The sequence below is a fragment of the Alnus glutinosa genome, chromosome 12 (genome assembly GCF_958979055.1).
Source record: "Alnus glutinosa chromosome 12, dhAlnGlut1.1, whole genome shotgun sequence".
NCBI classification, from domain to species: domain Eukaryota; kingdom Viridiplantae; phylum Streptophyta; class Magnoliopsida; order Fagales; family Betulaceae; genus Alnus; species Alnus glutinosa.
The window spans coordinates 23040405-23055368 of NC_084897.1; the positions used below are offsets into that span (position 1 = coordinate 23040405).

Below are 14964 nucleotides of genomic sequence, written 5' to 3' on the forward strand. Positions count from 1 at the left end.
AATAAGAGAATTAGGGGGGTAACTGTTGGATAAATAATTAACACCAAAGATATGTGGGCCTAAGGTAGTATAGGGGGTCGAGCCCATTGGGTTGGACCGGCCAGATCAGACCCAAGTACAAGACCATTCGTTATCTCCAAAAAGACAGATATTCAGAATATATCAAAATAGGCTTCTATCCCATCAAATATGGGATAAGGTACCTAATAGAATGACATTAGCTAAAGGGGTAGTGTCCTATCCAGTTTGAACTCTACTACCCAACTTGAATTCTATGAAGATAAGACTCAAGACTATGTGATCTAGGACTCAGACTCCTAATCAGAAAGATAAGATTCAAGACTATGTGATCTAGGACTCAGACTCCTAATTAAATTATGCTCCAAGCACTCTAGCGGTTTTATAAATGTGAACTGTGAGTCTATAAATAAGACTACGGCGTCAGGTATTAAAAAAACAAGCACATTCTCTGAGCTTTTGAGATTACAAATATTTTCCAGAAAATTAGTTTGAACTGACTTAGGCATCGGAGTGGGGGTCTGGTCGGCACCCCCATAGTCCGACGAGCCGTTTATTATTTTGCAGATTACGAGGAGAGTGAAGTTTAAGGAAGGCAACGAATCACAAGGCAACATGTCACCGTACCGGAAACTGTACTAACACCGGTCTTTGATAATTAGTCGGACCCTAGCTTGTTCCATTACTTGTGGTTTGAGCGCAAGGGACTTCTTGGTGATAGTTTCATAAGTCAATTGCCGATTTGGTATTGTTTGCATTGGTGAAAACAATACCAAATCACTACAAGACTTGGGATATAGAATTTTCTCTCTTTTGCATTGGATGACATTATTACTTTTAGATTTGGGGTTGTAATTTTTTTTTTTTTTTTTTTTTTTTTTTTTTTTTTTTATATTTGGCTTAGTGGCCGGTCTTCGATCAAGATACTTGATGTTCTCTTTCGATTAAGTTATAGGGTTAAATACCCCATTGGTACTTGAGTTTTAAACGTTTTTAAATTTAGTACCTGAGTTTTCATTTGTATCTTAAGTGGTACTTGAGCTAGGGGTAAAAACCCATTTGGTACCTCTGTTAGATTTTCCGTCATAAAATTAATGGTCTGTCACGTGTCAACTGTTGGCACTATATAAAAAATTAAAAAATAAAAAATGAAAATATTTAAAAAATTATATAAAAATAATAAAATAATACAATTTAAAAAAATTTGAAAAAAAGAGAGAAGAAGATAGGAGGCTGAGCCACACCCCCTTGGCCACCATGGGCCACACCCATTTTGGCCAAGGGGAGCCACCACTTGGCCGATCTGGGGTGGCCAAACCACCCCATGACAAATAATAATAATAATAATAATAATAAATTTTGTCCCTTGGGGGTGGTTCGGCCACCCCCAAGGGCCAAACTCTCTAAAAAAAATTTGGAGGGTTTGCCATGAGCCAAAACCAATAATTTTTATTTATTTATTATTATTATTATTTTTTTCTGCTATGGGGTGGCCAAACCACCCCATGGCCACCCCCATTTTGGCCAAGAGGGTGGCTGACTTTTTGTTTCAATTATTTATTTATTTATTGAAATTGTATTATTTTATTATTTTTATATACTTTTTTTAAGAATTTTATTTTCAATTTTTTATATAGTGCCACGTGTCAACCTTAACGGTTGACACGTGGCAACACGTTAATTTTATGACGAAAAATCTAACAGAGGTACCAAATGAGTTTTTACACCTAACTCAAGTACCACCTATGATACAAATGAAAATTCAGGTACTGAATTTAAAAACGCTTAAAACTCAGATACCAATAGGGTATTTCCCTAAGTTATATTGTGATTTTTAGTATTTGCTCGATCTAGTTATTATTTTGATGTGTTGTAATGATGGCTATTCCATAGTTCAAGTGACTCACACTTTCATTGTTTGCCCTTTGATGAGGGTTCTACTTATCTTTTGGGGATATACACTGATTTAATTATTAGTTAATTAATTTCGGAAGTATTATACTCGATACTCCATAGTGGAATGGAAGTAATTTCGGCTATCTTCAATTGCCAAATGGGGATGGCCAAAACCACTCACAAAGGGTTTGTCACCCCTATTCTGGCCAAATGAGGGTTGTTCGGCCACCCTAAGTAGCCAAATGGGGTGGCTTTTTTTTTTTTTTTTTTTTTTTTTTTTTTTTTAACACTTTATCTCTAGCATTTGGGAAAGTTTAGGTCTTAAAAAGTTATGTGTGACCCACGTGATTGACTTTCGATCCGTCAAAAATGACGAAAAAAGTTGACAGATGATCCGGGGGTGGAGCTAGCATTTGAAATTTAGGGAGACAAAATTGAAAAAAAAAAAATTGAGAGGGTAAAACTAAAAAAGATATAAAATTTAGGAGTAAAATTTTAATTTTAATTTTTTTAAAAAATTATTGGGGCTTAGGGTGCCAAACCCCAAGCTAGCTCGATCCGCCCAAGGATCTAACTTGCAACAATTAAATACTCTAGAGGGTCAAATGCCATTTTTTGAACATTTAATTTCAAAACGTAAAAGGCTGAATACTTTGGAGGTTAGGTGTATTTTCCTTTTTTCTATTTTTTTTAGTAGTATATATAGCCTGCATGTCATTATGGCTTGGTCCCACGAAATTAAACCTGGAAGTTGTGAAGGCATTTTTATCACCAGGTAGAGGTGACTTTTTCCTTTGGATTAAGTCATCTTAAGTAAATGGGTTCCGATGCAGAAATACTACGTACTCAGTCAAGGCCGGAGACAGCCTACTACACGCGCTTTCCTGGTTGCTCTCAGTTCTCACTGGCGAGACTGAGTTCTCCGGCCTATAGTACTACACGTACGCGCTTTCCTGGTTGTTCTCACTGGCGAGACTGAATGCCAGAAAGTAATTACTCCGTAATTTATAAGTAATTCGATCTTTATTTGTTTATAAGTTATCTTAAACAAATAAAGAGAAATATATATATTGAAAAAGCTCAGTGTCTCCCTGATCGACCTGGTCGCAAAATATAATATAGATATTAAAAAAATATTTTGTTTTTCTTCCCATGCACTTCTCTCTCTAGGGAAAGAAAAGGACAGGCTAGCTAGGGCAACCAGGATTGGTCAGAAAAGGCTTTCCTAATTGACTCTATGTACGAGACGTACATGTTTAGGTATTTTATCTTTTACGTTATTAATTATCCTCATCAACTTGCAAAAGACCCACTCAAAGCCTGATAGAGATCATATAAATAAACAAAGGAACTGTCAACTGTGGGAGTGAGCTAAAGAAGACTGTTTCCTCTCACGTAACCATGGAACTGCTCAAACTTAGACACCTTCAAGCTTCTCTTCTTCTGTGCCTGGCTATAAAAGCCCTTTTAACCTCAACCATTCCATCCATCTCCAATATTATTTCCCTAACCTTATTCATCCAGCTGCTCATAGACTCACAGTTTTCGATCTTATTTGTCTTTCTTTGTGCTTTGGCTGCTTCATTCTAGCTCTCGCACAACAATATGCCAACCATCAACAATATTTGTTTCGTTTTCCTTCTAACTGTGTGCGCCATGGCCTCTCTGTCATTGGCATCAGCATCAGCATCACTCAAAGTAGGTTTCTATAAATCAACTTGTCCATCTGCGGAGGGAATTGTGAGAAAAGCTGTCAACAAAGCCGTGTCACGGAACCCTGGCTTGGCTGCTGGCCTCATCAGAATGCACTTTCATGACTGTTTTGTTAGGGTATGCTCTTTGCAACCCATGTACTTCTTATATATATATATTCAAAATATCCATTCTTTTTATCACAGCTTAGCTAGGCATGTGCCGAAGTCATGTTCAAGGGATCGAGAAAGACAGTGAAAAACATCATTTATTATGTATTTGCCTGCCGCAAACCATGCCAAAAAAAAAAACCTATAAACAATATGCCGAATAACGTTAGATATATACCACTTTTTTTTTCTTCTTCTTCTTCTTCGTTTTTTTTTTTTAATAAGGACTGATAGAATATTGGTTGGTACAACACAATCAGCATTTAGCATTAAACCATTTAATTAACATTTGTATAAAAAAAAATCAGTTGCTAATTCAATAACTAATTTTTATTATCCTTTATGACTATTTTTATTACAATATCATTTAATTATATAGTAATTGTAAAGAAATCTACTAAATATAATTACTTAATCCATATAAATAATCTTATTAATTTCTCGGTATCATTTATCTCAGGGCTGTGATGCCTCCGTCCTGCTCGATTCAACTCCGGGAAACCAATCAGAGAAGGAAAATCCAGCCAACTATCCAAGCTTGCGAGGCTTTGAAGTGATCGATGAGGCAAAGGCTGAACTTGAAGCTCAGTGCCCACAAACTGTCTCATGCGCAGACATTGTTGCATTTGCGGCCCGTGACAGCGCCTATAAAGCTGGGCACATCAATTACGACGTGCCATCAGGACGCCGCGATGGCAGGGTTTCACTTAAAGGTGAGCCGGACGGAAACCTCCCAGCACCTACCCTCAAGGCCGAGGGACTCAAAGATAACTTTGCCAAAAAAGGGCTTAGCCTTGATGAAATGGTGACGCTTTCTGGGGCACATTCTATAGGGGTGGCACATTGTTCTGCCTTCTCAACTGATCGCTTGTATGAATTCAATGCAACCCATCCTCAAGACCCTTCAATGGATCCCATATTTGCTAGATACTTGAAGACTAAGTGTCCCCCACGACAAAATGCTGATGATCCTGATCCGACGACGGTGCCACTTGATGTTCTTACACCGACAAGGCTGGATAATAAGTACTACAAGGATTTGAAGCACCACCATGGCTTATTGACCTCTGATCAGACTCTTTTGAGCAGCCCTTCCACGGCTGGGATTGTGAGGAACCACGCAAGGCATGGTACAGCATGGGCTAAGAAGTTTGCGGCAGCTATGGTGAAAATGGGTTATATTGATGTTCTTACAGGAAGCCAGGGTGAGATCAGGAGAAACTGTAAGGTTGTCAACTAGATTATTTGGGTTTTTATTGGTGAGAGTTGGATTTTTCTTTTCTTTTTCTATTATTTCATTATTCGGTGCTGATTCGAGTGTAAAGCAATTCTTTTGCATAAGTTATCAAGTGTGAAGCAATTCTTTTTCCTAAGTTTTTTTTTTTTTTTTTTTTAATCTTAAGGAAACAAAAATGAAAATACGCATGAACGCAATTAAGGTGTACGATGGAATGCCTCGACCAAATCTGCCAGATCATGAGAGGCTCTATTGTATTTATAACTCAAGTATTACAGAGGAATTAACCTATATAGTTGTCTATAATGAGCTTTTCAATATACATGCATGCTTCGTAGCACTCTTAACTCTTCTCGTATATCTCTATGTCCTTTGCGTGGTCTCCTCTCTTTATCGGTCCAATGACTTGCTCATCAGTCATTTGTAGAACTAACTTGAAGATTATGTTCGTTGCGCCATTCACAATTTTTTATTTTATTTTATTTATTTATTTATTTTTAATGAAATGCTTCACTGCTTCAGAAATTGGTGAAGTGAATTCAATGCAAACAAATAAATTATTTGAAAAGATCCATTAACCAATGAATATATGAAAATTGCAATGGACCCTCTAAATTCAATTGGCATATAGATACATCATCTGCTCGTCATCTCATTCACCAAAGACCTTGGAAGAAGAAATTTCTATGTATATTAAGTGTTTTGAAAAGTATTTTCAGTGTTTTGATTATTATTATTTTATTTTATTTTATTTTATGTGATAGAAAGGTGTGAAAATTAGGTGTGAAAAATGAACATATTTTTCGAACTTTGTTTGCATTTAATTCACTTCACCAATTTTATTTTTCTCAAAATATTTTTATAAGGTGTGAAAATTATTCTAAAAAGTGACCACCTCTTATCAGAACAAAGTTGGCCGCACGATCACAAAGCCAAGCACCAGGAGAAGTTTGCAGGCAATGAAAATAGTGAGAGTTCTATCGGAGGTCCAGTAAAACCAACTCCAATAATTAAGTCAGAATGGTAAATGGAAAGGAAAGCACATTGACAAAGTGAAAGTGTAAGAGAATGATTGTGTACCTGATTAAGGTTCTTACCCTCTATATACAGGCTTAATTACAGTGTTTCCGCCCTCCTTCCCCTACGGTTTCAAGGGCCTCCAACTAGAATTTTTTTGAGGGAATAAAAAGGCTGTTAAGGTTATGCAATTAGAGTGTGAATATTCCCTTCTGCAAGTATTGGGAAGGCTTCTAGCGTGGGAAGCCATTATCTGACCCGGCAAAGGGATCGACTATGCATGGTGTGGTCCATCGGGGTGTAGATAGATCTTAGCGTTTGGGCTAGGAACCACTGTAAGCCTGGCCGTCGGGCTTTTTCTTGGTCTTAGTCCATAATGGTGGCTTGTAGGTCCTCCATCCCTGGCGGGCCTTTTGTAAACTGGGATTTCATTGCGTTCTGAGAGACAAAACGCCTAGGCCACATAGTCTTGGGGTGGGCGGGTATTATAAGCCCATGGGGACTGGGTATACCAATAATACCCGAATTCTTTGGGTCAACTTGCAAATAAATTGACTCATGAGAATTATAAATTTTAGTATGATATTTGGGCTTCAGGGGTCAGTTAGGGGATCAAAAGGGTTGGGCATCACCAGATTTTTTTTTTTTTTTTTAAAAAAAATGTTAGCAAACATAGCCCTAGTATTCGGGGTAAGGATTATCTACAATTATTTGAGAGAATTCAGACAAATAATTGTGAGAGACTACTTATATGAACTATTTGACCGGATAAGTAGTTGGATAACTCAATTTTTATTTGGTCGATCGGATAAGTCTTATAAATGGTTTCTCATAATTACATCTTCGAATTCTCTTAAATTCGAAAAAATAATTGTTGATGAACCTAATATCTATTATGGTGCGTTTGGGAATTGAATTTTTTGAACTTAAAATAGAATTCTGATTCATTGCACGAATTTTGAAGTTTGACTTTGTGAGATAAAATTTGAAAAAATTAAATAAAATATAATTTATTTTTAAAAAAAGTAGAGATGAATAGAGAAGAATCCTGATTCAACTCTGTTGGCAAACAGACCATAAAATCCGGACGTCCTATTTTATTGAATCCACCAACCACTGAACAGTGAGTTATGGGAAATATTGAATTTATTGGAAAGTAATGCCCTTCTTAAAGTTACAGTCACAAGTTTGTCAAAACGAGTCCTAATTTTTGGTCAAACTCTGTTATGGAAATGTATCAGTACTGGGGTAGGTAAAGGAGTTGGTGAGAGGCAGAGCAAGAAGCTGGAAATGTATTTATTGAGAGTAAACCACGTCGATGTCTATGTTTATGAGCATTATTAATTTCTTTACCCTTTTCATTTTGGTTAGGTGGATTTAGTACTGCCATAAATTCAATACCAATACCAGAAAATCTTCTTAAAGACCTTTCTTTTACATGGATTGTCAATGGGCATTCCCATCCCTATAAAATGGGTTCCCAGTAATTAATGTAAAAGACAAAAGGCTGTTTATATATATATATGTATATATATATATATATATGATGTATCGTTTACCCAAGGTAAAAAGATGGAAGCCAAATTCATCAGCTCTCTTAGAAAATGAGCAAAATGTTATACAAGTTGATAGTTCAAATATTGTTATTTATCATATTGCTCCGGCCAATTCGATATCGTCGAGATGCAATTCATCCCATTGAATATTAAATTTATAGGCAAAAGATTTAAAATTAAATCCCGAGTTACTGAGAGGAAATTTTCACAAGAGAACAAGACCAGATCATGTAAATTTCCATTCCATTAACAAAATGATAGTTTGAAACAAGTTGAGTTACTGTTTGATGTGTTATGCTACTTCCAAAATAACTTTGAAATAAGTTGCATTTAGTGCATGACAACCACCAACTACTTTTTCTTCCTAGACAACAATATGCCACCTAGTACCATGGGTCAAGGATCTTTCAATATGAAATGATCAGTTGATTTTATGGTCACGATTTAAAATTGATATATCTAATAGTATAAATACTTTCATATTATTTTAATTTTTTAAAATATGTGTTAATATTAATTTCATGTATACCGTTAGATATATCAACTTTAAATTATGACCATAAAATTAAGAGGATGGATCGTAGCTGTCGAGGCGACACTAAGCAGAGAGAGTGACAGTGACTTCTTTAAATAGAAAAGCTTGGTACTATTAAATAAATGGGCATTGGCTAAGCTTTCTCTTCATTGTGACAAACAGAGAGAGATAGCTGAGAGACTGAAAGTGAGAGAGCATTGCTACGGTATTGAGATGGAGAAAGTTGCTAAGGTGCTGCTGATCCTCACCATGCTGTTACTGGTCTTCTCATCAGACGTTGAAGGAGGAAGGCTACTCAAGAGCAAGGAGCAGGTCGACCACCCACAGACCTTTCTTGGAAATGGAGGCGGCATTGGCGGGCCGCTTCGAGGGTTCATTCCAAGCCCTGGTTTCGGTGGGGCCGGCGTTGGTTCTGGGCCGTCAAGCTTTTGTGCCATCTTCCCAGCAGGCTGTGTCCCAATTCTGCCCACTATCCCTGGTGGTTCCATTGGTGTTGGCTCACCGCCACCATGAGAGAAGGACCTGGTAGATGGGGCTTGTTTTTAGGTTCTCCTAGTTTGCAATATGTGCTTTGTTTTCTTCTTCTTTTTGTTTTGCTTGAGTGTTTGCTTTTTGATAAATTTTGAGGGTCCTCAGTTGGCTTTCAAGTACTGCTGTTATGTAAACAAGCCCATCTATGACATGATCTATCTTATATATGGTTCTTAGTTTTTTTTTTTTTTTTTTTCGTTTTTTGTGGGTGCTACTTGGTTTGACATGCATGATGGTGTACGTTTCAGTGTTTTGCAACTCTCTCTAATCGTCAAACCTCAACATCATACGCTAGAAAAGAAAGAGGAAGGAAAACTAGCTTCATGAACATCCTAAATATGCATGCATTCTTGTTTATAATTGACAGCTTTTGAAGCTTCTGTATACAGAAGCAAGCAACTAAGCTAGGACTCTGCTGAGGAATCCGACTGATATTTTCCGGCTAAATGGTATCATGCCTTGGAATTTGTACGAAGCATGCACGCCTTTTAAGGAAATCTTCAGACTTCGAGCATGCCTTGTAAGATGCAATATGCTTGGGAAAAATGTCTATTGCACAATAACTATATACAACTCTATTCACATGGGGTGACCATGTGAGTGAGACCTAGCTACCATATAAGTCTCTTCTCATGTGAATAGAGTTGTATAATTATTGTGTATATGATTGTTGTACAAGAATTATCAGCTTTCATACTCTAGTTAGCATAAGGCAGGGGCGGAGCTAGGATTCAAGATTTGGGGGGGTCAAATTGAAAAAAAAAAAATTAGGGGGCCAAAACTATAAATATAACAAAATTCAGGGTTAAAATTAATTAAATTTTTTTTTTGGGGGGGGGAGACCCCTGGCATAAGGTGTACGTCTCTATTATCGATTTGGTTTAGATATCGTAAAACAAATTATAATATATGTGCGGTAAATTTTTTCATCATCTAGATTTAAAGAGAAAGCGAAATTAAATTTGAACCGATGAAAAGACTTCAACATATATATATATATATATATATATATATATATATATATATATATATATATATATATATATATATATTTATATATATATATATATATATATATATATATTTTCTTTTTTTCTTTTTTTTTTCACCGCCTAAGCAAGATCCATGCATTATTGTGATTCAAAAGACCTTGGGAAATCCATTTTCCATTTGTTTGTCAAACTAACAAGAAAATCATATTTGCTATTCTGAAATTCTATGAGAGTGGGCTTCAGTGATAGAAACCAGACTAATATTCTGTGCAGAAAAAAAAAAAAAAAGAGACTAAATATTCTATGATGATTCATAAAAGCACAATTTTTTTTATTTTTTATTTTTCTAATTCAGTTTATTAAAAAGTACCTAAATGTGTTCAAAATTCATGTGATTCCTACTTAATTCCATTAATATTCTTCAATTACGTGATCTATTACAAATGCATACATCTTTAGACACATGTATTTTAATGGACTAAATTTGAAAAAATTCCTCGTATTCAATTTGAAAAAAAAAACAAAAAAAACTTCCATCTCGTAGAAAATGAGAAGTGCGAAATCACCAATAAATTGTATCATTTTGAATCATAATTTCAACGTGATATCGGAATCACAAGATATGCTCATTTCTCTAGCTCGCTCTCTCCACACATATGTATATATGTATATGTGTGTTCATCATGAGTGTGTGTATATAATTTACTTTATTTCTTTTCTTTTTATTGGGCATTTGTATGAAAGAATTTGTGGGTTATGCTTGTGGTGGCACCGTATTCAATTTAGTTAGGTGAAAGGAGTGGTGGGTCGGTTAATTTATATGGGTTTTGAATGAAATGTGTGAAGGTTTTTAATTTTTTATGGGTATTGCCGTAATGGGTTCAATTTATTTTCGTTTGCTTTTATTTCTATTTGTGCATTTCCTTATTAATATTTTAAAAATCGCAGCATGCCTCATGACCAGTGGGCTATGGTGATGGAGGAAAGGGAAAATACACGTTGGGCCTTCGGCCCGGGTCTTGGCCAGTGGGCTAAGGTGATGGAGGAAAGGGTTAAAGGCTACGGTAAATAGAATGACGCTTTCACAGCATAATTCGATTTAATTAAAATACAATATCTCTTTTATTGCAGTAAAAGTAGCATCTAGCGGGGATAGCTCAGTTGGGAGAGCGTCAGACTGAAGATCTGAAGGTCGCGTGTTCGATCCACGCTCACCGCATACTGTTTTTCACTCAGTTTTTTTTTTTTTTCCTTCAATTCTGCTCCGCGCCTCCGCTACAATATAATCAGGATTAAAGACAAATAAATGGGTTTGAAGACCGACCATTATTAGTATTTAACTCATCACAACAAATAAAAAGAAGGCCACAGGAGCACTAATAAGAGAAGATTACCAATTTTTGGATGATGAGTCCCACCAAATCCCGAAGAGCATGGCACTCTTTATTTTTTTTATGAGTGTAAAACGTCATTTCTACACGGATTGAACAAGACTTCAATTTCGCTGATAGGCATGGCCCAATAAATTATTTATAACTGAAAGGATTCGAATCTTCGACATAATGAAAATGCCACCAAAATCAAGACATGTACCACTTAAGCCAACCCGTGGAGTTACTCAAATCAATCTTTATTTGCACCAACCAATCTTCCATGACTTTACCTTTATTTATTTAGTATGGTTTAGAACCAAATCAACAAAAAGAGAGCGTTTGAGAAATACAAGTGGAGAGAGATCCCATGAGTACTGGGATAGTGGGCCGGATGTGATCAAGATAATAAATCCATGCACAAAAAAGGCATCGTTATGACATCATGCATGCTTAAGCTTCAATTAGAAAATAAGTCTCTTCTAATTTCTTTGGCATATATAAAGATTTCTTTCAAATTAAGTTAAAAAAAAATTAACAATTTCATAAAATTGCCATATGTTCGCACATACATTTTTTTTAAAAAAAATTATAGTAAAAAAACTTACGTACTATTACGAAATTAACGACCGATAGACTTGGTCCAAATCAATTTGAAGTAAACTTCTATCCATTTCTTAATCAGTACTATTGAACCAACAAACCTACCAACTTTATACTATCTCAAGCTAGCTTATTATCCAACACCTCATGAATAACCGGTTTGCCCAATGTCAAATAAATAATTATAAGATATCTATTTATGCCCTTTAATGATCAGATTTTCTTTAAATAAAAAATAAAAAAATAAAATGGAGAGGATCCTATATTCCTATTCCCCTTTATCCATAATTGTTAGGCAAAGAAATAATGACTTTTAGTGATGGCAAGGGAATAATTGAGTTCTTGTTTGTTAACAGTTTTCAAAATACTATCATGTATTTAAAATAAAAACACATTTTTCTTAAAGTTATAAATGAACAATTCAAAACACAACATAATAATCACACGTAAACTTCAAAAAAAAAAAAAAAAAAAAAAAACTTTTGAAAACCATTATCAAACATACACAGCTTGAAAGCAAAAACAAAAGGCAGAGAATTGAAAAGTGAACTTCACTAAAAGAGTCGAATATGGTGAGAGTGGGGGAACAAAGAAAGATATGGCACACGTCGTTACTCTATGAAATCTGCAATAGTAAAAATTAATTTAATTATTCAAATAGATGCTTGTAAATATTACTCTCACTATACCCTATACCATATCTTATTTTAGCTTTTTTCGGGAAAAAGATGTTTGAAATGAGTGTCACCACTAGAGTTTGCAAGAAGTCGCTAATAGCTTTTGGCCGTCGTTGCCAGAGGTCGCTCTCCATGATACAAAAACAGAGCCTAAATGACGTTACATATGTCTTTGAGAGCAATTCATGTTCAGCATGCATGATGCATATGATTTACTGATCGCAGAGTAAATTTCTAATACTATTAACTACCTGCGAGCAACTTTCTTTCGCTTTGAGTGCTATAATGTATGTATATGTATGCTCTATGGAGCTAAAGAAATATTAGAATGACTATTTTCAATAAATTTTAATTTGGAAAAACTTCACTTATCTCTCTCGATGTATCATGGGTTTTGCAATGTCACCATCGAATTATCAAAACTTGTAATATGAGTATTCTATTTTTCAGCCTTTTTTTATTTTTACCCTGTCATTAAAATTTACTGTTAAATCATAATAAATGATGCAAAATGATCAAAATACTCCTTCTTCTTCATTTTTTCTTTTTATTTAAAAAAAGGTGAAAATACCCATGTTTCATCAAGCCGGTCCCTAGTGGGCCTGGTTTACTTTTTATTATTCTGTCTTTTTTTCATTTTTTTTTTTAATTAAGGATAAATTTATACTTTTATAAAATTTTACAAGGATATACAAGATATTTCACCTATTAACCATTTGAATTAAACCAAAACCCTAACCGTATGAGTGAAATTAGGAAAACTAAAAAAATTTCCCCTCGCTTTTTTATAGGTAAAAAATAAAAAAAAATAAAAAAAATAAATTAAATTAGATAAGCTTTTCGGGCATTAATTCATGTTCCATGTTTTGTCATTTTAGGAAGAAGTGGGGATGTGAGGTCAGTACTCTTATTCGTGAAGTAGTTAACAGATGCCACTAATTCTGTGACGTCGTCTAGTGAGAATGGTGACCAACCAATCAGGATCGGCCAATAACAAAAGAGGAGGCTTCACCCTTTGTCCCTCCCTCTAAATCTACCTACCTTTTTCCACTAGCTCATGGCGTGTCCCGGTGAGTCAGCAGTCACCACCAACTCACCAACCGCGTTGGACTGCTACGTGTCTTTTCCCAACATCTTAGGAACCTCTTCACTCTTCAGCAAAGATTGATGATCAGTTTGAGCTCATAAAGCTCACTGCGGTCTGGCTCTTAGCTAGCTTTCAGCTTATAATTCTAAGAATTTCTTTGGATGTTGACACAAGAAGAAAAAAAAAAAAATAATAAATTTTAAGATGATTTTGATCAAATGATAATTTTAAAAATTATTTCATTTTTTTATAGACATTTGATGGACATTTAATATACTAATAAAATAACTTTACATATCGTACATTGTTCATCTTTTTTACAAATTTAATAATTAATTTGTAAAAAAATAAAAAATGTACGAAGTACAACTAATGTACACCGGATAGAAAAATATAATTTCTCTTTTGTTTTTTTACCTTGCTTGCTTCTGCTTAAGTTTTAATTTCCAGCATGCAAACATGAAAATTGATGCTCCTATACATATATTTTTTAACTTCATGTCAATCAGCTAGCCCAAAAAATCAACCATGAAGGTTATAAAACAAAAAAAAAAAAAAAAACCAATGTCTAGAATCCTTGAAAGATTATGACAGAAGTTGAAGTTAATTATGGATTACAAAATTCAAACTGATAGGAAGTGGTAAATTTAATCACTTAATCAATACTTTAACATTCTCCCTCACGTGTGGGCTTAAACTCTCTTTTAGTAAGTGGGCATAACACGTAGAATATTTAATTAAAATTGGAGGTAAATGAATAAGATAATGTTCGAACTCAGGACATCTACTTTAATATTATGTTAAATACTACTTGTCCCAAAAGTTTAAACTTGATAGGAAGAGATAAATTTAATCATTTAATCAATACTTTAACACTCCCCCTCACGTGTGGGCTCAAACTTCCTTTTAATATGTGAGGCCCAACACGTGGAATATTTAATTGAAATGAGAAGTAAATGAAAAAGACAGGGTTCGAACTCAAAGCCAAAGGTCCTAAGTTCAAATCTTGACTCCATTATTTACCTCATATTTCAATTAAATATTGCATGTGTTGGATCTCACCTATTGAAATGAAGTTTGAGCTTACATGTGAGGATAAATGTTAAAGTATTGATTAAGTGATTATATTTACCTCTTCCTATCAGTTTAAATTTTTAAGACAAGTTATGGTTTAACAGAGGGATGAGGGGCTGATATAGGCCATAGCCCCTCCCAATTCATACAAACAAAAAATTTGTTAGGTAAAAAAAACTTATAAGGTTAAAAAAAAAAAAAAAAGAAGCTTGTGCCCTAGTAACAAAATTTTTTGACCCCTCACCCTTGTTCAAAATAGTTTCTGACTCTGTCCCGATTCTCAAATATAATTAGTGTTTGGTTTTTTACTAGGAAAACATAATATAATGTGTAAAATTGTATTTCCAAAAATGAGATAATTTATTTCATTCTTATAATATATCATATAACTATATAAGTTCTAATAATTGTCCCTTTTTTTTTTTTTTTTTTTTTTTTTTAAAAAAAAAAAAAAAAAAAAGAAGACTATTGAGGGAAGCCGTAATCTAAGCCATGAAGCCGAGAATATC

The 14964-nt window shown here is 34.6% G+C and overlaps 1 protein-coding gene and 1 non-coding gene across 2 annotated transcripts; both read left to right on the top strand.

Moving 5' to 3' along the window:
- Positions 1–3416: 3416 nt before the first annotated feature.
- LOC133851985 (peroxidase 5-like) lies at positions 3417–5149 on the top strand. The gene is made up of 2 exons (XM_062288627.1): positions 3417–3744; positions 4237–5149. Exons 1-2 carry the CDS (start codon positions 3520–3522, stop codon positions 5014–5016), a joined length of 1005 nt encoding a protein of 334 aa, XP_062144611.1. The 5' UTR covers positions 3417–3519; the 3' UTR covers positions 5017–5149.
- A 5641-nt stretch (positions 5150–10790) lies between these two features.
- TRNAF-GAA (transfer RNA phenylalanine (anticodon GAA)) lies at positions 10791–10863 on the top strand. The gene has a single exon. It is a non-coding gene; the product is annotated as a tRNA-Phe (tRNA).
- Positions 10864–14964: the final 4101 nt, after the last annotated feature.